This window comes from Ascaphus truei, chromosome 5 (genome assembly GCF_040206685.1).
Source record: "Ascaphus truei isolate aAscTru1 chromosome 5, aAscTru1.hap1, whole genome shotgun sequence".
Classification (NCBI taxonomy): Eukaryota; Metazoa; Chordata; class Amphibia; order Anura; family Ascaphidae; genus Ascaphus; species Ascaphus truei.
Window position 1 is genome coordinate 302,042,183 of NC_134487.1, and position 26,220 is coordinate 302,068,402.

Sequence of the window (26,220 nt, forward strand, 5' to 3'; positions counted from 1 at the left end):
TGTACTAAGCATTGTATATGCATGTAACACAAGACACTTTCCAGAACCAGAATACACCTTATATCCTATAAGGCAGGGGTTCTCAACTTCAGTCATCAAGACCTCCCAACAGGTCAGGTTTTCAGGATATCCCTGCTTCAGCACAGGTGGCTCAATCAGTGGCTCAGTCAATGAGCCTGCTTCAGCACAGGTGGTGCAGTTGAAGACTGAAGAACATACAGGTGGTGCAGTTGAAGACTGAGCCACTGATTGAGCCACCTGTGCTGAAGCAGGGATATTCTGAAAACCTGACCTGTTGGGGGGGGGGGGGGGGTCTTGAGGTCTGGAGTTGAGAACCCCTGCTGTAAGGTGTCTTCTTGTGCTGGAAGGGGTTTTAGGGAATATTACTATTTTAGAAACCTTGTGATTTTATTTTATTGTATGTTATTTTGCAGTATTTTATTTAAGCACCGTTAACTATTTTCGCTATTGGAGCAATCTACTTTCATTAACCTCCATATTGTTTTACAGGAATGGAACCAGAGAGTCCTCTGAAGATGAACCAGATTACTTTCAGCTCCAGGGTTCCTCTGGTTCCTGAGATAATTACTGGTGAAGTTACCTTCATTACTTCCTGGTTTTTCAAGGGGATTTAAATGGTCATCCAATAGGAAGCCACCACCAATGAAGTTGCCGCTTCCTATTGGCCTGAGATTTGGCAGTCATCTTGTTTTCCTTGTGGGACATTTAAACCTGGTATCATCACCAATAAATATCTCGGGAACTGGGGTATCTCTGAAGCTGAAAATAGTGGCGTTTTACTCCATTGGACCCCTGGGGGGCGGGGAAAGGATCTAGAAAGAAAAAAGTCAAAGGAACGGCTCCTTTATATTTTAAATTTAATGAGTACTGTCTTTGTTTTAGTTAGTTTTTGTTTTTGTTTTAGTTGAGGACCTTTGAGGGAGACATTGTCAGACATGTTTTACCACTCTGTTTTATTAAATTGGGATTTACCTGGAAACAAGGAAAACATGGACTCTTATTTGTAAGCCCTTAAATTAATCCTGGGGGCAGTTGTGTACTTGGGGCATTGTGTGCTGATTTTTTGGAGGCGTACGTGCTCATGTAAGCGCCCGGTGGGGAGGTGAGAGTCAAGTCACGGCCAATTTGTTCTTAATCCCTTTCACACACCCAGCATCCATAGTAAGACCTCTGGAGTGATGAGTATTGCTTTGGTTATCTGAACACCGCTGCATGTGGATGTCCTGAGCACCCGAGGCAGTTTGCTGCTGAACTAATGTGAGTGATCCTTCAAATCTACCATTTTTATCCCAACAACAGCAGGGAAGTTGAAGCTTAAAGGGGATGTTCCCCGACTCATTTTCTTTTTACCCCACCCAATTTTACAGAGTGGGAACCTGGGGTGTCACCTCAGCCAAATGCTACTTTTTTCCCGCTTCAGGTACTTCTCGGTTCCTGAAATGGTAACCAGTGAACTTGCCAGGTTTAAATATCTCTCAAGGTAAACAAAATGGAAGTCAAATCTTGGGCCACTAGGAAGCTGTAACATCATCAGTTTTGGCTTCCTATTGGATGGCCATTTAAATCCCCTGTATAAAAAACAGGAAGTAATACAAGTAACTTCTCCAGTAGGTATCTCGGGTTCTAGTAGGTTCCCGGAGCTGAAAATAATGCGGTTCAGTCCTGCAGGACACCCCCCAGTTCCAAGCCTGTAAAAAAAATGGAGGTTAGTTAGGGTGGATTCCTCCTTTAAGAAAGGAGGCTGGGAAGAGTGAAAGAACCAGCCTTTTACCTTTATGATGATGATCAGCACAGTTCCTTATTGCATTACAAAGAAACAATATAACCAAAGCACCGTGTCACCATCTTGTGCTCCTATATGATATGCGCTTATATTATTACTCACACAATGTGAGATCATGAATTATAATCATACTTGTGAATTGTAATAATTGAATTAATATATATATCAAACATAATGGGAATGAAACTTAAGATTGTTACCTGCGGTGCACTAGTTGCAACAAGAAATGCGTTGGTCCTTCCTGGATGATCGTAGTCATGCATCGCTGCAGCAACATAGAGGGCCATAAGTTCTAGTGCAGGTATATTGCCTGCCAAGCATCCGTACTTATCATCGGACCCATTGTACTTCTTGGAAAACACATAACCCATGTGTCCGTGTGCAACATCACTATCAGAATCTGAGTGGGGGAAAAAGACAGGCTGGTGAACCATGAGAGTCTGCTTGTGGCATCCGGGCACGACAAGAGACGTTGGGTCTCAACTACTGGTCCCCCAGCAGCAAAACTAGGGCAGAAACCAGTGCAAAAAAACAGAGCCCTATTCATCATAGAAAAGGGATCCCACTGGGGACGGGAGCTTTTCTTGTGATAAATTTGGGGCACTTCGCTCAATCTTTGCCCCAGGTTTGCCGCCGGAAGACTTTATTAAATAACCCATGCTATTTTACCAGTGCTCCCAGTTAGCCGGTGCCATTCCACTGGTGAATGTGATGGTGTCTTAATGTATAGCACAGCTAAGTACATATGGGCCTAAATCCCTAATCCATCCCACAAACCATACTAAGGGATATTCATTTGTAGTCTCTATGAACAACCTTTAATGAATTGTTTTAAATGTATAACAGGGCATAATGTCTATTATAATTACAGAGCACATTCGCATTAATATTCTGCTATTTGAGCGGAATCTTGTTTTTCATGCAATTAAGCTTTTTGACTCTTCTAAATCACCAAAAAGAGCACAGAACCTAATTAATCACGAGAGTAATATTGTTTATTGGTACATAACTACATTTTCTAAGTTTGATTTTAAATATATACATATATATATATATATATATATATATATATATATATATATATATATATACACAGTACAGTATATGTTATGGTGAGTACAAAAGTGACAAAAAATGCCCCATTGTCCAGCAAATAAAATGGCAACACCTTGTCATGTGACGTGGCTGCGTCATTTGATGTCGGGTCGCCATGACGACATGGGCCCGCTCCAGAAAAGGTAAAGCTCAAAAACACAAACACGCACTTTTTCTCCCCCCCAAAAAATTGTCTAATGTGAAATCAACCACTGACCCGCACACTCGACTTAAGGGAACAGATCAAAGGTTTTATTAAAGTGGATCATGTTGCTAAACAAATTATACAAATTACCTGAGTCACTCGCTGACCCGTGGTCATTTACCACATTCTGCAGTCCTGGGATGGCCTGAGTACTTAGGTACCACACAGCATGCAGGACATCAGAGGCGTGAATTCTGTTGTGATCTGTTCCGATGCAAAACATTCCACAATTCAACTTCACTGGTTAAAGAGGAAGGGCGCCATCTAATGGCCAATCAACGCATTTTTTAATCACCGTTATATTACAGGGGTCCCAACAGGTCAGGTTTTCAGGACATCCCTCCTTCGCACAGGTGGCTCATTCAGTGGCAATCGAAGATTGCATCACCTGTGCAGAAGCAGGGATGTCCTGAAAACCTGACCTGTGGGTGGCCCTTGAGGACTGGAGTTGGCCACTCCTGATATATTAGATTATTTGGGCGATTGGGATGTATGCTGTAATTACATGCTGTGTTTCCATGCCAACGGCAGTGTTTCTTAATGAACACGCTGATTGCTACAGTACGCTCACTGACGTATACATTGGGGGCACCCTTAATTGATACATGGGATATCAATGAATAAATGCTGCAGAAATGTAAGCTTCCGTCATTGTATACTGCTCTGTGGTGAGCAGAATCCGTCCTTAACCCTTTTATTACCTGTGGTACACTGTTCTCAAACATTATGCACAGGGAAATAATGTTTCCATATTACTGTGCAGATACTTTTCTAAGCATCACTTAAATACTACATCTGACACAATGATGTTTAGTGTCACCTCATTACCAGGATACCAGGGATTTCCTCAGAACATCGACAGAAAGTAACACAAACCTTATCACAACAGTTCACCATTTGTGCATCCCGGGCCCTAACTGTGAGGCCCTTACTCAGAGATAGAATGCCTAATAACCTTAGATAATGTCATTATGTGCAGTCAGCATTTCAGCCCCACACTTTTATTGCACATGAAATTAGTTCATCTCACTATAGGGGCCCCGGTTCACTAAGGGGTGCTAAGCTTTATCACACCTTAACTCCCATTCATATGAAGGGGAGTTAAGGCGTGCAAATATTTTGCAACCTTTAGTGAATATGGGCCTAGGTACCTCTCAGAATACGGTTATGTTTGAAATATTGCTCTAACCCCTCACTATTTCCAAGTAAAGGAATACATTTATTTATTTTGTGTTATCTTTCTTGATAGAACACTTGATCCTTTCCATGTACAAGGTGCCCCCTTTCCTCGGAGATAGGATTGTGTGGGGCACGTAGGTGGAAGGATATCATTAGGTATATGACTTGAAATAGCCTCCTCTTTCCAAATTGTAATTAGGAAAACAATTCTCCTGAAAAGCTCTTCTGAGTCCCGCAGTTTTACATGCTCTACCCCTTGGTTTCTGGAATACAGCTTCCTGTGGGGTTGAAACCCTTATTGGGTAGAATGCTCGTGCATTTGTTACCCTGAGGCGATGTACCGTGGGGGTTACTGAACAGGAGGAGCACACAGCCTTTGAAGACTAGTTTTGTATTCATTATTTATGTTACAAAGTAGCTGCGTCTGATTTCTCAGCCAAGCAGAAAAAGAAAACCACTATAAATAGAGGCGAGGCTCCGAGCGTTAGGTTCAGCTGCAGCTCGGGGACGGATCCGTCCTCTGTATATAGCAGCAGGCTGCGGTACATTGCAAAGAGTGTGTGTTACATCATTAGGTGGGAGAGAAGATTCTGAATATAAGAGCGCTCACTCCATTCTCCGATAAAACCCACCCAATATGTTACTCTCCCCTCCAGCCGTGATGGGTCAGATCAGGGGGAGGAGGGGCAACTCCAGTCCTGAAGGGCCTCCAACAGGTCAGCTTTTAAGGATATCCCTGCTTCAGCACAGGTGGCTCAATCAGTGGCTCAGTCAACGACTGCACCTCCTTTGCTGAAGCAGGAAAATCCTGAAAACCTGACCTGTTAGTGGTCCTTGAGGACTGGAGTTTGCCACCCCTGTGATAGATGCCATGAAATGTCAGTAAGGTGTAAGTACATTAGACAAAAAAGGATAAACATTATTATTAATATTAATAATTTAATTTATCTTTAATCCAACACTAACTGCAGGGCACATAGAATACTGTAACTAGAGCCGAATATTCCAATACTTTGTAAGCGCAGTACTGCTGTAATAGCATTGCGCTGTAATATACAAGAAGAGTTTGTTCTGTTATTAAACCGCCACCCTTTAATAGGTGAATTTACCACACATTCAATTCTACAGAGAGGCGCTCATAAATAAAACTTAATACTGTATGTCCTAATCATAAAACTATACTTACAAGGTATATCTCTGTAACCATTCTCCAATGCATGAAAATAGTTCATGAATTCCTTCAATGGAATTTTAAATGTTTCCAAAAGACCCATGTCTTCAAAAAGCTGATAGGACATCTACAGAAAGAAAATCTCTTCAATAGCATGCAACAAGAAACATGACTCTATCCCAGAAACTGCAGAACAGTGCAATCATCAGTGTGAGAAATGGATTTAAAAGCTTTGGATGCATTAATGAAGATACCATTGGAATCCCTGGGTGCATTTTACCACGGTTTTTGTTCATTATAATGGAACGCATATTTAAATGCTCATCTAAACCTTTTCACTTCTTTATCAGAGAATAATCTGAGATTAAACCGTATGTATCGCTTGCAGAGTGCAGCTTCCCCAGTTCTTCTAATATGTACTGTATACAGGCATACCCCACATTAACGTACGCAATGGGACCGGAGCATGTCTGTAAAGCGAAAATGTACTTAAAGTGAAGCACTACCTTTTTCCCACTTATTGATGCATGTACTGTACTGCAATTGTCATATACGTGCATAACTGATGTAAATAAGGCATTTGTAACAGGCTCTATAATCTCCCCGCTTGCGCACTGCTTCGGTACAGGTAGGGAGCCGGTATCGCTGTTCAGGACGTGCTGACTGGCGCATGCGTGAGCTGCCGTTTGCCTATTGAGCGAGATGTACTTACTCGCGAGTGTACTTAAAGTGAGTGTACTTAAACCGGGGTATGCCTGTATTCTAGTTTGACAGGGGTGGGCGGGTTGGCCAGGGGGGCAGGGGGTGAAATTGTCCTCTGGGTTGGTCCTATTTCCAGCAATGCAGCACGTTTGTGCATTTCAGCCCTTGGCTTTCTTCCAAAAACCGACAGCAGCTTCAGCCTACAGGGTGAGCTGGGGGCGGGGCTGAGCGTGAGCTGGGGGCGGGGCTGAGCATGAGCTGGGGGAGGGGCTGAGCGTGAGCTGGGGGCGGGGCTGAGCGTGAGCTGGGGGCAGGGCTGAGTGTGAGCTGGGGCGGGGCTGAGTGTGAGCTGGGGCAGGGCTGAGTGTGAGCTGGGGGTGAGGATGAGTGTGAGCTGGGGCAGGGCTGAGTGTGAGCTGGGGTGGGGCTGAGCGTGAGCTGGGGGCGGGGCTGAGCGTGAGCTGGGGGAGGGCTAAATGTAAGCTGGGGCAGGGCTGTGCATGAGCTGGGGGCAGGGCTGAGTGTGAGCTGGAGCAGGGATGAGTGTGAGCTGGGGCGGGGCTGAGTGTGATCTGGGGCGGGGCTGAGCGTGAGCTGGGGGCAGGGCTGAGCGTGAGCTGGGGCGGGGCTGAGTGTGAGCTGGGGCGGGGCTGAGTGTGAGCTGGGGGTGGGTCTGAGAGCTTTCTCTCGTGTTTATCGTGCTTTTGTATGTGTAAGGAGAATTCTCATTGTATATTGCAGGGGTGCGCAAAGGGGAGGGCGCACCCCCCAGAGGAGGGGGGTGAGATTTTCTGCAGGGGGCACGGGGTTTACAGAGGCCCCGTGCGCTTCCCGAAGACATTTAAATTAATGCCGGGGGAGCTGCAAGGCCTCTGCAAACTTCTCCTTACCTTGGTTCAGACTGCTTCTGGTGACGCGTCGCCATGGCAACACGGCGTCATGACACCAGAACATCAGAGCCAAGGTAAGGAGAGGGGCAGGGGGCGCGAAGAGAGAGGGACAGCCGGCAGGTGGGCGCAGGGACAAAAGATTGCGGTCCCCTGGTATAGTGTATGGTGCATGTGTGTTTATGGTGTGTGTATCTGGTGTGCGTGCGTCTGTGTATGGTGTGTGTGTGTTTATGGTGCGTGTATCTGGTGTGCGTGCGTGTGTGTTTATGGTGCGTGTATCTGGTGTGTGTTTATGGTGCGTGTATCTGGTGTGTGCGTGTGTGTTTATGGTGCGTGTATCTGGTGTGTGTGTTTATGGTGTGTGTATCTGGTGTGTGTGTGCATGTGTGTTTATGGTGTGTGTATCTGGTGTGTGCATATTTATGGTGCGTGTATCTGGTGTGCGTGCGTGTGTGTTTATGGTGCGTGTATCTGGTGTGTGTGTGTTTATGGTGCGTGTATCTGGTGTGTGTGTGCGTGTGTGTTTATGGTGCGTGTATCTGGTGTGTGTGTGTTTATGGTGCGTGTATCTGGTGTGTGTGTGTGTTTATGGTGCGTGTATCTGGTGTGTGTGTGCGTGTGTGTTTATGGTGCGTGTTTATGGTGTGTGTGTGTTTATGGTGTGTGTATCTGGTGTGTGTGTGTGCGTGTGTGTTTATGGTGTGTGTATCTGGTGTGTGTGTGCGTGTGTGTTTATGTTTATGGTGTGTGTATCTGGTGTGTGTGTGTGCGTGTGTGTTTATGTTTATGGTGCGTGTATCTGGTGTGCGTGCGTCTGTGTATGGTGTATGTGTGTTTTTATGGGGCGTGTATCTGGTGTGCGTGCGTCTGTGTATGGTGCGTGTGTGTTTATATGGTGCGTGTATCTGGTGTGCGTGCGTCTGTGTATGGTGCGTGTGTGTTTATGGTGCGTGTATCTGGTGTGCGTGCGTCTGTGTATGGTGCGTGTGTGTTTATATGGTGCGTGTATCTGGTGTGCGTGCGTCTGTGTATGGTGCGTGTGTGTTTATGGTGCGTGTATCTGGTGTGCGTGCGTCTGTGTATGGTGCCTGGGCTGTCTGATTGCTGAGCCGGTTGGTTGGGCTGGCCCCCCCCGGGCTAATATTTGCCAGCCAGCCCGAGTCTGGGTGTGACTGCTGCTCCGGATAGCCCAAAACTGGCGTGAGCTAATGTCTCTGTCTGTCCGCAGCTTCAGTAATGCCATTACTGCCATAATAATGCATTCTGCTGGGAGTTTACCGTGGATACATTGGAAATAATGGAAATGTTTAAGCTAAATGGGATTCTTGAACTTCAAGTTATTCTGAAATCCAGCACTAAATACGTTCATAAACTATCTAGATTTAAATCGACACAGAGCTGTGCATACATCTGTGAACAAAGACTTGTGCATACTAACAACAAAATGAGTTGAAGGGTTAGCAATTTTCACAAATATTGTGGACAATTTGTATTTTAATTGGAGAGGGACTGAGCAGTCCCCAGGAGTCTGTGGTAATGTTCAATTAAGCTACAAAGTGGAAGTCTCCAACAATGTTCCCTTGTTAGTGCTTAGAATAGAGTATAGGGAAAGGATATTATTAAGGCCACTGTACACACATTGTTCTTTGCTAAATTATCAAAAGACATTGGCCCACACACACACATACAGTATTTGCAAAGCAGTCTGTTGCTGGAAGACACCTAACACCAACTATTCAGGGGAATAGCCGGTAATGTTGCATGCCGGAAGGTTCCTTGTGGCAGAACACTGCTTAATAAATCTGGTGTATAATGGAATGCAGGGCACCCTACGTTTAACTGATGAAAACCAACCGGCCAGGTTTTCAGGACAAGAAAGGACAATTTGCCTTAGTGATAATTAAATGAAGGTTAATTGGTTCAAGTGCTGTCAAATAGTGAATTTCAGGAGCCCTGATGTATTGCGTACTGAAGATTTCGTCCCTGCATTGCCAAGATGCGCTATGGTACGCACAAAGCATACATAGTGGGAAAAGGGCATTCAAAATCCACTGCATTAAATACAATTATAGAACATAATAATATTTAATAATGAAAACATATTTGAAAGACTGGTCAGGGAAAACGGTGTAAGAAGTTGAATGCCTGACCAACACAGAAGTTCATTTCATTCAAGCTTGACTGTTCATAGTTGAATTTTGCCTTTACTTTTTCCTACTCTCCCACACGATGTACTCTGCTGTCAAATCTCATAGCCGTTTCCAATCTCTGAGAAACACTGATGTGAAATAATTTAGTACTGACCATGGTGAATATTCTAAGAACATATTTCTAACTCAGAACTATTATGTCGACGTTAGCATCACTACAGTACTGTTACCTCATGTAAGTTGATTCAATACGTTTTGAAGAGGACGATCGCACATATTAAATCAGCCCCTATGTCTTTAAATAGTCTTATTCCGTAGGGTTCCCACTTAGCTATCAGGCAATATAGCCACACTACAAAAATCCATGAAACATCTCGAACCGGGAAACAAGCGTGAACATGTTTCGATAAGTTGTTACTTGCTTGAGTGCTTTTATTTTATTATTTCGAATCCATGAACTGTTAGTAAGTGGGGCCGGAGATTTAACATGATGTCATAGTACAAAATAAATGAGCAGCCAGATTCATTTATATATGTCCTTTGTCGAGATAAGTTATCAAGTAGATGGTATTCATAACCAGCAGATGTTATTGCAATTCGACTACTGATTATTTTTCTTTCGTGTCTTTCCATTTCTCTCATCAAAATTTAGATTAGGTATTGGCTAAAGCCTGAACTAGTAATGACCCAAGGATCGGCGGTAACATGCCAGGAATGATACATCACATTTTATAAGACACTGGGTGATATACCCGGCGTTGCCCGGGATGTAATGTTCTCGCTCCCCCTCCCTCCCTCCCTCTCAACTCCCTTCCCCCTCCCTCTTCACAGCTGTTCAGAGCTGTGCCCCCCTCCCCCCACTGTTCACAGCTCCGATCTCCCCCCCCATTCAATGCTTTATTCCCCCCCCCCCCCCCCGTTCACAGCTCTGTCCCCCCCCTTGTTCACAGCTCCGTGCCCCCCGTGTGTTTGGCAGCTGAGCTGACTGGAGGGGAAGTGTTTGTGTCAGTCAGTGTGTGTCAGTCAGTCAGTGAGTGTGTGTCAGTGAGTGAGTGTGTGTCAGTCAGTGAGTGTGTGTCAGTCAGTCAGTGAGTGTGTGTCAGTCAGTCAGTCAGTGTCAGTCAGTGAGCATGTGTCAGTCAGTGTGTGTGTCAGTCAGTCAGTGTGTGTGTCAGTCAGTCAGTGTGTGTGTCAGTCAGTGTGTGTGTCAGTCAGTGTGTGTGTCAGTCAGTCAGTGTGTCAGTCAGTCAGTGTGTCAGTCAGTCAGTGTGTCAGTCAGTCAGTGTGTCAGTAAGTCAGTGTGTGTGTCAGTCAGTCAGTGTGTGTGTCAGTCAGTCAGTGTGTGTGTCATTCAGTGTGTGTGTCAGTCAGTCAGTGTGTGTCAGTCAGTCAGTGAGTGTGTGTCAGTCAGTGTGTGTGTCAGTCAGTCAGTGAGTGTGTCAGTCAGTGAGTGTGTCAGTCAGTGAGCGTGTGTCAGTCAGTGTGTGTCAGTCAGTCAGTCAGTGTGTGTGTCAGTCAGTGAGTGTGTGTCAGTCAGTGAGTTTGTGTCAGTCAGTCAGTGTGTGTGTCAGTCAGTGAGTTTGTGTCAGTCAGGGAGTGTGTGTCAGTCAGTGAGTGTGTGTCAGTCAGTGAGTGTGTGTCAGTCAGTGAGCGTGTGTCAGTCAATCAGTGTGTGTGTCAGTCAGTGTGTGTCAGTCAGTGAGTGTGTGTCAGTCAGTGAGTGTGTGTCAGTCAGTGAGCTTGTGTCAGTCAGTGAGCGTGTGTCAGTCAGTGAGCGTGTGTCAGTCAGTGAGCGTGTGTCAGTCAGTGAGCGTGTGTCAGTCAGTGAGCGTGTGTCAGTCAGTCAGTGAGTGTGTGTCAGTGAGTGTGTGTCAGTCAGTCAGTGTGTGTCAGTCAGTGAGTGTGTGTCAGTCAGTCAGTGAGTGTGTGTCAGTCCATCAGTGAGTGTGTGTCAGTCAGTGAGTGTGTGTCAGTCACTGAGTGTCAGTCAGTCAGTGAATATGTGTCTGTCAGTGTGTGTCAGTCAGTATGTATTTATGTGTGGGCTTCCCCCCTCTCTCCTGACTCCCCCCCTCTCTCCTTACTCCTTCTCCCCACCTCTTTCCTGACTCCCTCCCCCCCCACCCCCCCGCTGACTGGCGGTGGCGCGCTAGTGTCGGCAGCGAGTGGACGGGGGGGGGGGGCAGAGGCGGCTGCAGTGGTGTTGTCCTTCCCCCACCTCCCCGCCCCCCAGGATCTGTGTCGGCAGCGGGTGGGGAGGAGGTGAGGCGCTGCTGAGAGAGGGTGGTAGGTGGTGGGGCAGAGGTGGCTGTCAGCGGAAGTGGTGTTGTCCTTCCCCCCTGCGAGGAGCTGTGTCGGCAGCAGGTGGGGAGGTGAGGTGCTGCTGACAGAGGGTGGGGGGGGGTGGTGGCTGTGGAGTGTGTGTGTGTTGGAGGGTGTGAGCGGAGGAGGCTGCTCACGGTGTGCGTTGATGGTCAGAGGCACACGCGGTCACGGTGTGAGGAGGCTGTGAGTGTGCGTGTGTGTCTCTTCTCCCTGCCTGGCTCCTCCCTGCCTGGCCCGCAGGCCAATGAGCTGTCGAGCAGAAACACACACACAAACATTATTTCAGTCTTATATATATAGATTTTAGCCATTCCAGTCATTTTACCAGGGCACTCAAATTATTTAAGTTGCTTAAAGCACCAGAACGTGTTTTATTTTTAAATAGGTGGGAATTCGGGGGGTCTCTGGAGCTGAACCCCATTAATTTCAGCTCTGCAGCCCCCCTACCACCCAAGATACTTACCTCCGGTAGGGGGTGTCTCTGCAGGGTTAAAGGTCCCGCATCACGTGGGCCCATAGGAAGCTGCAAAGGATGACATCACGGCTTCCTATTGGCCTGCGTGACACGGAACATTTAAGCTGCCATTTTGATAGCCCAGCTGGAGCAGCTAACGGCACCCCCTACGGAGGTATCTAGGGAAGCAATGGGTCCCCGGAGCTGAAATTAACACAGTTCAGGAGACCCCCTGCTTCAAACCTATAACTGTAAAACAAATGTTAAAAAAGGAATGCAGGACTGCCGCTTTAAATGGCAAAATACCAGTTATAAAGGAGTCACGTGACAGGTTCTGTACTGTGGTCTCCCAGCTGCTGCAAAACTGGGGCAAAATATGATATAACAAGTAGCACAATCTGTATCAGTGGAATATATCCCTTATGATGCAGAGGAGTTAGTTTCTTTTATAAATCTGTTGCTATTTTTGCCCGTTTGTAGCCAGACATGTATACATACCCCTGGGCTAGCTTGGTATACTCGCTACACTTTGTTTTTTTACTATCATTGCTTACCTGGCTAAGGATTCGTCCACATTTTTGTCCCGTCTTCTCTACCAAATCAAAGATGGGAAAGTTCCAACTGTTAATCTGCCCCATGAGAGCTTCTAGGTTTTCAATGATAAGGGGTTCTGGAGCAAGAATAGGGGTGTCCTGCATGCAAGGGAACACAGGGCAGGAAAACCATGTGACAAAGTTGTTTGGATATTTATACCAGAACCTTTTCAACCAATCACTTGCCGGCATGCTTACATCAAACACCGAATATCTGCATATACATTCTTCTGTATCTGAGCTGGATCCAGAGTTTGCTGCATAACATCCTCTTAATCCACGAGAATACTGGCCCAAAACTAACAGATTTACTGTGAAGTACTTCACATAGATTACATAGTAAACTGGAATATATAGTTGGATTATCCAATAAAATGCAAACCGTTAAACAAGCGTAGCCACGTGCAAGTTGGGCTCATGTAGAGATGGGTGATTTTTTTTTGTTGAATTTGGTTCCGCAGCGGATCGGCCGGTTCCGATGGTCCGCGGATTTCAGCGGTTCAAACACAGAAGGGGCGATTGGCGTTTTGCGGATTCTTATTACCGATACACTCCGTGGATTACGCAATCTGTTGCTGGATTAAGAATCCGCGCAATGTATTGCTGAATCCGCGGATTGGCTTCCACAAATCCGTCCACAGGTTATACGCAATGGTGGTTTTTGATGAATCTGCGCGGATTGAAACTGACCAAATCCATTTGCGGATTTTACACCGCGACACGTATTTTTGGGGATAACATCAGCATATTTTTCCATCTCTATTCATCTGCATGTAACACTAATGATCACTGGTATTCCTTCTTGTTTTACTAATATCCTAGGTTACGTACATCAAATCTATACATGCGCATTGTAAAAAGCAGCAAACGTTTTCTGCAGAAATGACAGTTCTCAATAAATCCCCAAACTGCTCGGGTGCTGGGATTGACCTTCATACAGTACGGGTAACGGAGAATAATTGCAGAGCTTCAACATCATCAGAATAAAGATTTTGAAGAACAAGCACTAGCCTACACATTCCTTCTTGTTGCATCTGAGGGCAAGTCAGCTTTGAAAAAGAAACAACAAATGGAATATTCGGAAAACTAAGCCCAATTGTAGTTTAGTACAGCTCAACCCCCTTATAACACTGTGCTTAGGGTCCAAAGAATCACATCGCGCTATAAGCGGATCGCGTTAGAAATAATGTACCATTGTATGCATTGTACAATAAAGTATTTAAGACGCCAATAATCGTGTTGTAAAGTATTCATAAATACGAAAATTGGGAGCCACGCTTGCATCGCGCTATAAGTGGATCCGCGCTGTAACGGATCGCGTTATAACGGGGTTGAGCTGTATATGTAGGTAATTAGTCTCCTTGTTTCACATTAACCGCAGGTATTCATCTAATTCTGACGTCTTTAATACACCTTGCCCACTTTGGCTCAGGCCCATAAAAGGTTGCTAAGCGTTGGCAAGCCATTAATTCCCCTCCATGGCATTGGGTGTTAAAGCTTTGCTTTTGCATCTGGGCCATTGTGATTCTTAAATGCAGTTCCACGCTGTAACTTAAAGAACAATGTTACGTGATTTAACTATTAACACGTTAATCAAAAAACGTATTTATATCACAAGGATAGCACATTGGGGCATATTGTATAACAGAGGTGGCCAATTCCAGTCCTCAGGGGCCACCGTCAGGTTTTAAGGATATCCCTGCTTCAGCACAGGTGGCTCTATCAGTGGCTCAGTCTTCGACTGCACCACCAGTGCTGAAGCAGGGATTTCCTGAAAACCTGACCTGTTGGTGGTCCCTGAGGACTGGAGTTTGCTTGTCCTGTTTTATAAGCTCCGGAAGCGCTGATCACCACGGTCTGTTCAATCACTTTAATCGGGCTTTCCGTGCAGACCGCGCGGATCGGCGCACTCGGACCTTATAGAATAAGCCCCATTGTCTTTTATATATTTATTTATTTATAAAATGTGTCACCAGGCAGTAATACAGTGAGAGTTACCTCTCGTTTCCAAGTATGTCCTGAGCATGGAGTTATGATGACAAATACATACAGGAGGGCCCCGGGTATACGGCGGGTATACGGCGGGTTCCGTTACAGGGGCCCGCCGTATAGTGAAAATCGCCGGAAAGCAGATCTGGCGAATTTCAGTTCTGCGCATGCGCAAACTGGCATTTTCCGCCATTCTGCGCATGCACGACCTATGGTCTGCGCACACAAACTACGGTCTGCGCATGTGCGCCGGGCGCAACTGCCCGTTCCGCGCATGCGCGACTTAGGATCCAACATGGCGGCCCCTTCTCGGTGCCGGCGGATCGCCGAAAAGCGGAGCGCCGAGAAGCGGGGCCCTGCTGTAGTTACATTAAGGGAAAAGGTTTATACATTATATACAAGACATTGCATGCACAGTAAGAGATAATATATATTATAGGCGTATGTAACAGTTAAAACTACAGGTTAAAATGTGAGACAGCTTTAGTTTTGAAAGAACTTAGAATGGTTCTTTCACATACTCTTTCATCAACTGTATAAACACACACACGCACATTCTGCTTTACCTTTAGAGAAATATCATTGTAACCGTGCTTTTGCTTTAGCAGATCAAGATTCAACACGATGTTGCGTATATAATTACTTTTAAAAACGTACCTCTGTTGGTATTAAAGGGTGCAAAATAATGGTGTCTGGTCTGTAGGTCCTGCAAACAGAGCCTTTCCTGGATTGGGTCAGATCTTTTGCGCATTCTGCGTCATCGTCATTCTGTACAATGTCACTGCTGTCACTGTTATTCGTTTCATGGGTGCTGTCATAGTCCGAAGTGGTGTGAGCTGGATCATCTGGAACAAAAACCCAGCTGCTAATTGTGAGAGCTATAGGAATTCTTGCTGCTTTGCTGTGATATTATGTATCTCAGCAGGATGTACAATACATGTTATAGAAATTACTACGAGAGAATAGTATCTGCAACAAATGTCGTGTTCAAAAACATATCTCTTTCGTGGCACAATTTGTCATTTGCACCCAAAAAGAGCACCGAGACCCGTATTTATGTATTGCCAACTTCTATTACAACAAATACAGAAATAATCCAAGCACTAATCAGACATACAGTATACACTTAAATGAACACATACATGTGTAGCCTGGAGCTCCCGTGGCTCCGGGAGACCCCCCTCCCCTTGTGCAGCGCGGTCACGGGTGCCGACGGGCCCGACGGCTGCTTCCAAGGGTGGGGGCTGGAGCAGGGAGCAGCGCGGCTTACCCCACATGCGGCCGGTTGCCGGGGACGTGATCAGGCCATTGCTAAGGCCGCGATCGCGTCTCTAAGGTCCCGGCGGCTGGCGGATAGGGCGCCGCCATTGCCCCTTAGGTTGCGCATGCGCAGGGGTCGCGCATGCGCAGTACAGCCACCAGAGTCAGGACGGAGTTGCGCGAGGGCTAGGTTAGGCAGGGAGATGTTGAGGCAGCCCCATAAAGCTTGCGCAGGCGCAGGAGAGGGAGGAGAAAGCCCGCAAACCCCTAGCCTACCAGGGAAGGCTCTGAGCAGGGACTACGAGTCCCATGAGCCTCTGTATGCCCCATGTGACACCAGGGAGCCAATAGGGCTGAAGATCCACAGGCAGGCAAGTGGATACAATTCGCGGGCTTGCAGCACGTTGAGCAGTGAGAGACCGGAGCAGCAGAGGGAAGGAGGTAGGGTACAGGAGAGAGAGGCTCCCTGTACTAGGCCTGCACCCCCAGGGTCTGAGGTAGCTAATCACCCCAGAGAGAGTGTTGCCAGGGACTGCTCTAGAGAGAGGGACCCTGTCACTCAGGAGTTGCAGTTGGAGCAGGGGAACTGTGAGGGAAGGAAGGGCGCGGGGAGCGAGTGCAGCTCCTGCGGCCCTATAGGTACCCACACCCCAGGTAGGCCCCAACCCCCCACTAGGGTAGTGGGTTAATTGCTGAGGGAGGCCCAAGATAGGGACGCTGCCCTTAGCGTTAGAGTGCTGCCTTGTCAGAGTCACGGCGGTCAGTGCTGTGAGGTCTGACAGGCAGGCACCTTGTTGCGCAGCACGTTGGCTGGCAGCATTTAGAGAAGCTGTAAGGGACTTGGATAGTTAGGGGAGCGGGATAGGTCATTAACCCCTGTAGGCCCCGAGGATTTGCCCAAGCCACTACAGGTTGCTGTACTACAGGGACAGGCCCTAGGTTAGGGTTCCTGTCACGTTAGTACCACTTAGATAGATAGGGACACAGCGGCTGCTGCTGTTCCTGTGGAAGCGGTTGGACCCACGTTGGGGTCCACAGAGATGATTCCAGAGTGGGACCGCCCTGGAGGTCCGCACGTGCCGGAGTTCGGTTGGAGGATCAGACGGATTCATCACACGTCTGACCCTTTGTGAAGATTGCTGACCCGAGCACCGGAGTGCTCGGCAGGTATCTAATACATAAGTGCACCACCGGGCCCTTAGCGTAATTAGTGACTGCGCAGTCACCCATAGACTCTCTGTAGGAGTACGGGACATTGGGTGGGGTTCTTTGGACACTGGGTGGGATCACTTGGTGTTGGAGAATCGTCCTGCGAGACGTCACGGTTAGTGTCTCCTCGTGAGAGGGACACAGGTTATTCATACATGTGAGTAAAATCATTAGTTATTATACCTTGCTGTCTATGTGATCATTATTGTTTGTCCTGCGAGGAACCACTCCCCCTTATGGTGGGAGCCATCGCAGGTGGAGGCGCTGCATCGTAAGAGAATACCCATAGTATAATTGCCCCAGGTTCCCCGTGGCGGAAGCTCAGCCCTCCTGGGAGCCAACAGGTAACGCACCACACCTGAGTAACAATATATGTTCTACGCACCCACACTATATATGCGATTGGGTGGGGTGGAATACCCGTTACACATGTTATTTCTATACCTGTGTAATAGAAAGCTACATCTTTTACTTCTTTTACATCTATCTACAGTATATAGCAGGGGCAGCAAACTCCAGTCCTCAAGGGCCACCAACAGGTCAGGTTTTAAGGATATCCCTGCTTCAGCACAGGTGACTCAATCAGTGGCTTAATCGGACGTTGGCTGAGTCACCTGTGCTGAAGCAGGGATATCCTTAAAACCTGACCTGTTGGTGGCCCTTGAGGACTGGAGTTGGCCACCGCTGCTATATGCTATTAGAATCCAACCATGGAAGGAAAGAAAATGACTTGTGTTTAACACATATAAATGTATCAACCGGCCAAGCTACAATACAAACTCACTTGCAATATGACACACATTGTGTCCCTTGAGGACCAGAACTTCCAATCTCTGCTCCACCCTTTGTTATATGTGTCTTACCATGATAACATTAATAAATTACATCTGTATAAAGCAAGGTTCCCCATGTTATAGTTCTCTTGGGCCAGGCACATCAAATAATGTCCATTTCTCTTTTGATTATTATAAATACAAGAACATAGATATAAGATAGACACGCTCTTAGATTGTAAGCTCTTCGGGGCAGGGATTTCCTTTCCCATTGTCTGATTTTTGCTGCACTTATGGTATTATTCCCTGTACTGTATTCTTTGTGAAGCACTGAGTACACTTTTGGCGCTATATAAATAAACACATACAATACAGTACAACATCTTAGTGATCATTAACAGCCATTCAAGCATCTTGACATATTTATAAAGGGATTAATTTTTTTATCGAGCCCCTTGAATATAATTGACCAGGTGAATGAGTTTCTCTTTAACAGGTAACAACTTGCCAATGTACAAGAGGACCGAAGGCGCTTCTGTTCTAGTTTTGGGCCTGTCAAGTGTTAAATGCATATTAGATTTAAGACCAAACCAAAATAAAGCAAAAAGTGCTAACAAATGACCCGTGTTGTCTATAAAGTGCAAAACATAAGGTGATAAAAACGTGAACACTGAACACCTCTATCGATCCAGTATTATCTGTTATTAGACCTTAAACTTTCCTGATGTTGATGGACAATGCAGCTGGTCAGACCGTTCCCCCGTCCCATAAAGGGAACAATTCAGTGTCACTTCCAAAACAAGGGGAAAGAAAAAGGCCAATAATTATTACTAGCTGATATACCCGGCGTTGCCCGTGATGTAATGTTCTGGCTCCCCCATCCTCCCTCTCAACTCCCTTCCCCCCCCTCTTCACAGCTGTTCAGAGCTGCGCCCCCCTCCCCCCACTTTCCACAGCTCGGATCCCCCCCCCCATTCAATGCTTTGTTTCCCCCCCCCCCGCTCACAGCCCCTCCCCCCCCCCTGTTCACAGCTCCGTGCCCCCCGTGTGTTTGGCAGCTGAGCTGACTGAGTGGGGAAGTGTGTGTCAGTCAGTCAGTGAGTGTGTGTGTCAGTCGTCTTCCCCCCCTCTCTCCAGAATCCCCCCACCATCTCTCCTGACTCCCTCTCTCCCCCCCTCTCCTGACTCCCTCTCTCCCCCCCTCTCCTGACACCCTCTCCCTCCCCTCTCCTGACTCCCTCTCCCCCCCCCCTCTCCTGACTTCCTCTCTCACCCCTCTCCTGACTCCCTCTCTCCCCCCCCTCTCCTGACTCCCTCTCCCCCCCTCTCCTGACCCCCCCCCTCTCTTGACTCCCCCCTCTCCTGACTCCCCCCCTCTCCTGACTCCCCCCCCTCTCCTAACCCCCCCCTCTCCTGACTCCCCCCCCTCTCCTGACCACCCCCTCTCCTGACTCCCTCGTCCCTCTCTTGACTCGCCCCCCCTCTCCTGACTCCCCCCCTGCGCCAGCGCCTGTCCGCTGGGCGCCGCCATCTTACCGGGGGCAGCTGCAGGGGGAAGGGAGTCCTTCCGGAGGCTGCCCGCCCACTGCCTGTCCACTCGGCGCTGCCATCTTACCGGCTGAGGCACAAATTGTTGGCTGGAGCAAAATGTCCTTCTCCACACACACACACGACGGGAGTGAGAGGTGGTGGATTGTGGGACTGGCGCAGATTCGAGGAGGCTGCTTGGCCCCCCAGCGGCCATGTCCCGGCCCGCGCAGACACCGGAGGTAAGGGAGCGCCGGGGAGGGAAGTTAGCGTTGGCGGCTCGGGCAGGAGGGCCGCGCCGCGCTTCCCCTCCATCCGGGAGCTGGTTGGGAGCGAGGGGGGAGGAGCCTGAAGTTGGTGGCTGGGGCAGGGGGGCCGCGGCTCGCTTCCCCTCCGTCCGGGAGCCGGTTGGGAGCGAGGGAGGAGGAGCCTGAAGTCTCCTCCGTCCGGGAGCCAGTGCAGGGCGGCGCACGTGAGGGTGAGTGTGATGGGGGGGGGGGGGGAGAGGTGTGTGTGTCTGTGTGTGTCTGTCTGTGTGTGCTGAGGCCGAGGGGGAAAAGAGTGGCAGTTGGGTGACATCATAGAGCCACCAATCTGATTGGCCAGAGGCTGAGGACCAATCAGATTCACCGCACTAACCTTTGGAATTTATATATACTGTATAGATAATAATAATATACTGTTATCACTGCTGCACGATATTATTCGGGTCTTTTTGTTTCCCCTCATTTTTGGAGCTTGCGCTGGGGTTTTCCACTCTGAGAAGGCCTAGGTAAGTGGGCATCTCAATATGTTGTTACATACTTACACACTTACACACTTACACACTTACCCACTTACATAGTAGATGAGGTTGAAAAAAACGTGTCCATCAAGTTCAACCTATGCTAAATTTACACAACAGATCCTTTATCCTATATCTATACTTCCTCATTGATCCAGAGTAAGGCAAACAAAAAACCCCAGTGACATATCATCCAATTATATCTCATAAGGGGGAAAATAAATTCCTTCCTGACTCCAAAAATTGGCAATCAGATTACTCCCTGGATCAACATCCTTCCCGTGTTTACCTATACGGTATATCCCTGTATACCTTTCCTTTCTAAAAGGATGTCCAACCTTTGAATGCCACACTGTAACTGCCCTTACATTGTGATGAGAATGTATGTACATAGGAGATTTGCAGTACAGAAGAAATACCTGTTCTGTTCTGGGAAACTGTTGCTGCATCGCCTGCTTCCTCTGCCCGATCACTGGCATTTCTCTGGCTGTATGGTCTTCCACAGCTGAAATACACAATATGCAGTATATGAATTATTGCAGTCATTGTTTTAATTATACCCATGTGTAAATCCTTAACCCTTTCTCTACCAGAGGTACTGCATTGTTTCTAACTAAATAATGTGTTGAGAAAGGTGACATTACTGCTTAAAGCGTATGTGCTTGAAAAGACAAACGGTAAAGTAGATTGTGCAATGATGTCCTATTTGTGTACTGCGGAATATACTAGCGCATTATAAATGATAGTAAAAATGATAATATTTAGCAGCATTTCCCATCACTGTAGGGTTAATTAACGTTCGTATTATTTGCTATGTTGCAGTTCCATACATCTTAAAGCAGGGCTCTCAGCTCATCCCCAAGGGCCAGTTAACACCGCTAGTACAAACAAAGGATAGCCCTGACAAGCACCTAAACTCAAATGACCACAGAGTATAACAGGACCCTAAAGTATAATAACGAGTTACTGAGACCAAACAGCAGCGGTTCAGATAGTGCAGGGCGCCCTTACTGACTGACTGACTGACATAGACAGGGATTGAAGCATCTGGATACAATGGAACACAAAATAAAGTGGAACAAACACAAACGACAAACTCATCAATAACAATAAAACTATGGAGACTGACAGAGCGTGGTTGTTTTTCTTGACTCCCTGCGATTGCAATGACATGTACGGGGCTCCATTGCAACATTATTGGAAATCATTGTATCATTTTCAGGAAACAGACAATGACATGTTTGTTTTTCAAAAACTGAACTGTTGGATTTGCGTTTCTCTGTAATGTTTTTGGGAAGCGCAATTAAAAAGTTTGGCTGGAAGAGAGAAAACAATCAAATGGAACTTAATGACTCAAACTAAACATCACTTTACTCAATTGCAGTATCCCTCCTTTGTGAAGAAATAATTCCGAATACCATCCAGAAAAGGGGGCTGAAATATGCTAATGGGGTGACATAGACATGGGGTTGATGAGTAATGATGTGCAAAATGTTTGCCTAAAAAGTTTGTGAAAATGTATACAAGAGATTCGCCAAGTTAGTGGGGACGGAGAGGGGGAGAGCGGGAGGAAAAGGGGGGGGGGGGGGTGGGGGAGAGTGAAAGTGAGTGAGAGAGATCAATTTAGGAGATCTCTCCTCAAAGAGAGAGAGTCCTGCTTAGTAGATTACTCATTGAATTATATATCTCCTAAAACACCATATAACACACGGAGAGATACAATACCTGTGAGCACACCTGAAATGACAGGTAAATAATCTACATTTGTTTCATTGTTCATATTCAAATGAGTATTTCCTGGCATCTCAGATGTGTTAACATATTTTAACAGGTTAAATCTTGGAGATGATATATATATATATATATAACTTTTTTGTTCTTTTCCACCATACAGTATGTTTATTTTATTTTTTTAAATGGTGTGTATTAATGTTTAAGATTTCAACTCTGCAATCTATTTATTCTTGGACTCAGACTACTTTCGATCACTGTTTATGAATAATGAAAAAAAATAAACTCACTATTGTGCCTAAATACTTTGTCCAGAATAACAGTTACAGACGCAGTAAAGGTAATCGTTTGGACTGTTGTCCCATCATGCTTTAGCAATGTTATATTTTCTCTATTTTTTTAGTAGCTTTTTAAGAGTAGGAAAAAATATGGTTCAAAGCAGCATTTCACACTAATCATTTTTGTATGCATTTTTTTTATTTCTTACTTACTTTAAGAGATCTCTTCTTGCCTTTTCCAATATTGTTTTTATTTTTAACATCTCATGCTCCGTTTAGGAGATATGTGCGTTTTGACATATTAAGTGTGCGAGAGGTTAAAATGGAGCTGTCTCCCAAAGCCCAGTGCATTCTAAAGGTTACCATGGTAACCTCAGAAGTTTGAGATTAAGAAAATCATAATTTTCACCACACAACCCCCCTCCTCCCCCCCAACATATTTTCTTTAAGAACCGGACATGCTTAGGGGGCGAGATACTGACATTATATGAGTTAAACTCACATCGGCTTCTGGGGAGCATTGCTGCTTAAATACAGTAATAACCTTACCTACAACAGATAACGGGTGGTCCAAGAAACTGCTCAGGAATGGCTGGTGCACTCTTTGTACATACTAAGGCCTTGTGTGGGTTCAGGCCTGACCCGATGACATCAGTAGAATCGGAGAACTGTACAGGTGGCGTTTTGATGGTAGGGCTGGGGGATGGTGTTCCTTGGAGGGGCGAATGGCATGGTGAGGAGAGAGGTGAAATGCTTGTAGGGATACCTTAAAAGAACGAGAGCAAGAACAAAACACAAGGCATTACTATTAAATCTAAAGCCAAGGATAGTACAATGGCAACTTCGGCATTAAAATGTCGAGACACATAGCAGTAAGCAAAGACAGATGTTAACCCTTGGCCGGACGAAGGAATTTCAAAGCACAGATGAATTCATCCAGAACCCGTTCAGCCTATATCTGCATCGCCCCAAAGGTGGACAGCCAAAGGGAAGCCAAAGGGTGTCAGCCGTTTGCTGGCATTTGCTGCTCAGTTACTGCATTGGGTAAAGTCTTCTAACACAGCACATTGCAGGGCTATCCTACCTCTCCTAACACAGCACATTGCAGGCCTGTCCTACCGCTCCTAACACAGCACATTGCAGGCCTATCCTACCTCTCCTAACACAGCACATTGCAGGCCTATCCTACCTCTCCTAACACAGCACATTGCAAGCCTACCCTACCTCTCCTAACACAGCACATTGCGGGCCTATCCTACCTCTCCTAACACAGCACATTGCAGGTCTATCCTACCTCTCTAAAAAGCACATTGCAGGCCTATCCTACCTCTTCTAACAGCACATTGCAGGCCTATCCTACCTCTCCTAACACAGCACATTGCAGGTGTATCCTACCTCTCCTAACACGGCACATTGCAGACCTATCCTACCTCTCCTAACACGGCACATTGCAGGCCTGTCCTACCTCTCCTAACACAGCACATTGCAGACCTTTCCTACCTCTCCTAACACAGCCCATTGCAGGCCTATCCTACCTCTCCTAACATAACACATTGCAGGCCTGTCCTACCTCTTCTAACACAGCACATTGCAGGCCTATCCTACCTCTCCTAACACAGCACATTGCAGGCCTATCCTACCTCTCCTAACACAGCACATTGCAGCCCTATCCTACCTCTTCTAACAGCACATTGCAGGCCTGTCCTACCGCTCCTAACACAGCACATTGCAGGCCTGTCCTATCTCTCCTAACACAGCACATTGCAGGCCTATCCTACCTCTCCTAACACAGCACATTGCTGGCCTATCCTACCTCTCCTAACACAGCACATTGCAGGTCTATCCTAACTCTCCTAACAGAACATTGCAGACATGTCCTACCTCTCCTAACACAGCTCATTGCAGGCCTATCCTACCTCTCCTAACACAGCACATTGCAGGTCTATCCTAACTCTCCTAACAGCACATTGCAGGCCTATCCTACCTCTTCTAACACATCACATTGCGGGCCTGTCCTACCTCTCCTAACACAGCACATTGCAGGCCTATCCTACCTCTTCTAACACAGCACATTGCAGGCCTATCCTATCTCTCATAACACAGCACATTGCAGGCCTATCCTACCTCTCCTAACAGCACATTGCAGGCCTATCCTACCTCTCCTAACACAGCACATTGCAGGCCTATCCTACCTCTCCTAACACAGCACATTGCAGGCCTATCCTACCTCTGCTAACACAGCACATTGCAGGTCTATCCTACCTCTCCTAACACAGCACATTGCAGGCCTATCCTACCTCTCCAAACACAGCACATTGCAGGCCTATCCTACCTCTGCTAACACAGCACATTGCAGGTCTATCCTACCTCTCCTAACACAGCACATTGCAGGCCTATCCTACCTCTCCTAACACAGCACATTGCAGGCCTGTCCTACCGCTCCTAACACAGCACATTGCAGGCCTATCCTACCTCTCCTAACACAGCACATTGCAGGCCTATCCTACCTCTCCTAACACAGCACATTGCAAGCCTACCCTACCTCTTCTAACACAGCACATTGCGGGCCTATCCTACCTCTCCTAACACAGCACATTGCAGGTCTATCCTACCTCTCTTAAAAGCACATTGCAGGCCTATCCTACCTCTCCTAACAGCACATTGCAGGCCTATCCTACCTCTCCTAACACAGCACATTGCAGGTGTATCCTACCTCTCCTAACACGGCACATTGCAGACCTATCCTACCTCTCCTAACACGGCACATTGCAGGCCTGTCCTACCTCTCCTAACACAGCACATTGCAGACCTTTCCTACCTCTCCTAACACAGCCCATTGCAGGCCTATCCTACCTCTCCTAACATAACACATTGCAGGCCTGTCCTACCTCTTCTAACACAGCACATTGCAGGCCTATCCTACCTCTCCTAACACAGCACATTGCAGGCCTATCCTACCTCTCCTAACACAGCACATTGCAGCCCTATCCTACCTCTTCTAACAGCACATTGCAGGCCTGTCCTACCGCTCCTAACACAGCACATTGCAGGCCCATCCTATCTCTCCTAACACAGCACATTGCAGGCCTATCCTACCTCTCCTAACACAGCACATTGCTGGCCTATCCTACCTCTCCTAACACAGCACATTGCAGGTCTATCCTAACTCTCCTAACAGAACATTGCAGACATGTCCTACCTCTCCTAACACAGCTCATTGCAGGCCTATCCTACCTCTCCTAACACAGCACATTGCAGGTCTATCCTAACTCTCCTAACAGCACATTGCAGGCCTATCCTACCTCTTCTAACACATCACATTGCAGGCCTGTCCTACCTCTCCTAACACAGCACATTGCAGGCCTATCCTACCTCTCCTAACACAGCACATTGCAGGCCTATCCTATCTCTCATAACACAGCACATTGCAGGCCTATCCTACCTCTCCTAACAGCACATTGCAGGCCTATCCTACCTCTCCTAACACAGCACATTGCAGGCCTATCCTACCTCTCCTAACACAGCACATTGCAGGCCTATCCTACCTCTGCTAACACAGCACATTGCAGGTCTATCCTACCTCTCCTAACACAGCACATTGCAGGCCTATCCTACCTCTCCAAACACAGCACATTGCAGGCCTATCCTACCTCTGCTAACACAGCACATTGCAGGTCTATCCTACCTCTCCTAACACAGCACATTGCAGGCCTATCCTACCTCTCCAAACACAGCACATTGCAGGCCTATCCTACCTCTGCTAACACAGCACATTGCAGGCCTATCCTACCTCTCCAAACACAGCACATTGCAGGCCTGTCCTACATCTCCTAACACAGCACATTGCAGGCCTATCGTACCTCTTCTAACACAGCACATTGCAGGCCTGTCCTACCTCTCCTAACACAGCACATTGCAGGTCTATCCTACCTCTCCTAACAGCACATTGCAGGCCTATCCTACCTCTCCTAACACAGCACATTGCAGGCATATCCTGCCTCTCCTAATACAGCACATTGCAGGCCTATCCTACCTCTCCTAACACAGCACATTGCAGGCCTATCCTACCTCTCCTAACACAGCACATTGCAGGCCTATCCT

At 47.0% G+C, this 26,220-nt stretch overlaps 1 protein-coding gene across 15 annotated transcripts in view; it reads right to left on the reverse strand.

The window, feature by feature from the left end:
• The window catches only part of PDE3A (phosphodiesterase 3A), a 355,481-nt gene that overhangs the window by 20,076 nt on the left and 309,185 nt on the right, over positions 1-26,220 (reverse strand). For all 15 annotated transcript variants that reach the window (XM_075602953.1, XM_075602952.1, XM_075602962.1 and 12 more), the window contains 7 exons: positions 22,669-22,885; positions 20,530-20,615; positions 15,215-15,402; positions 12,530-12,667; positions 5,470-5,581; positions 3,195-3,308; positions 2,005-2,204 (listed from right to left, as the gene is read on the reverse strand). In XM_075602953.1, the coding sequence (XP_075459068.1) occupies positions 2,005-2,204; positions 3,195-3,308; positions 5,470-5,581; positions 12,530-12,667; positions 15,215-15,402; positions 20,530-20,615; positions 22,669-22,885 (1,055 nt within the window). The remainder of the gene's footprint in view (positions 1-2,004; positions 2,205-3,194; positions 3,309-5,469; positions 5,582-12,529; positions 12,668-15,214; positions 15,403-20,529; positions 20,616-22,668; positions 22,886-26,220) is intronic.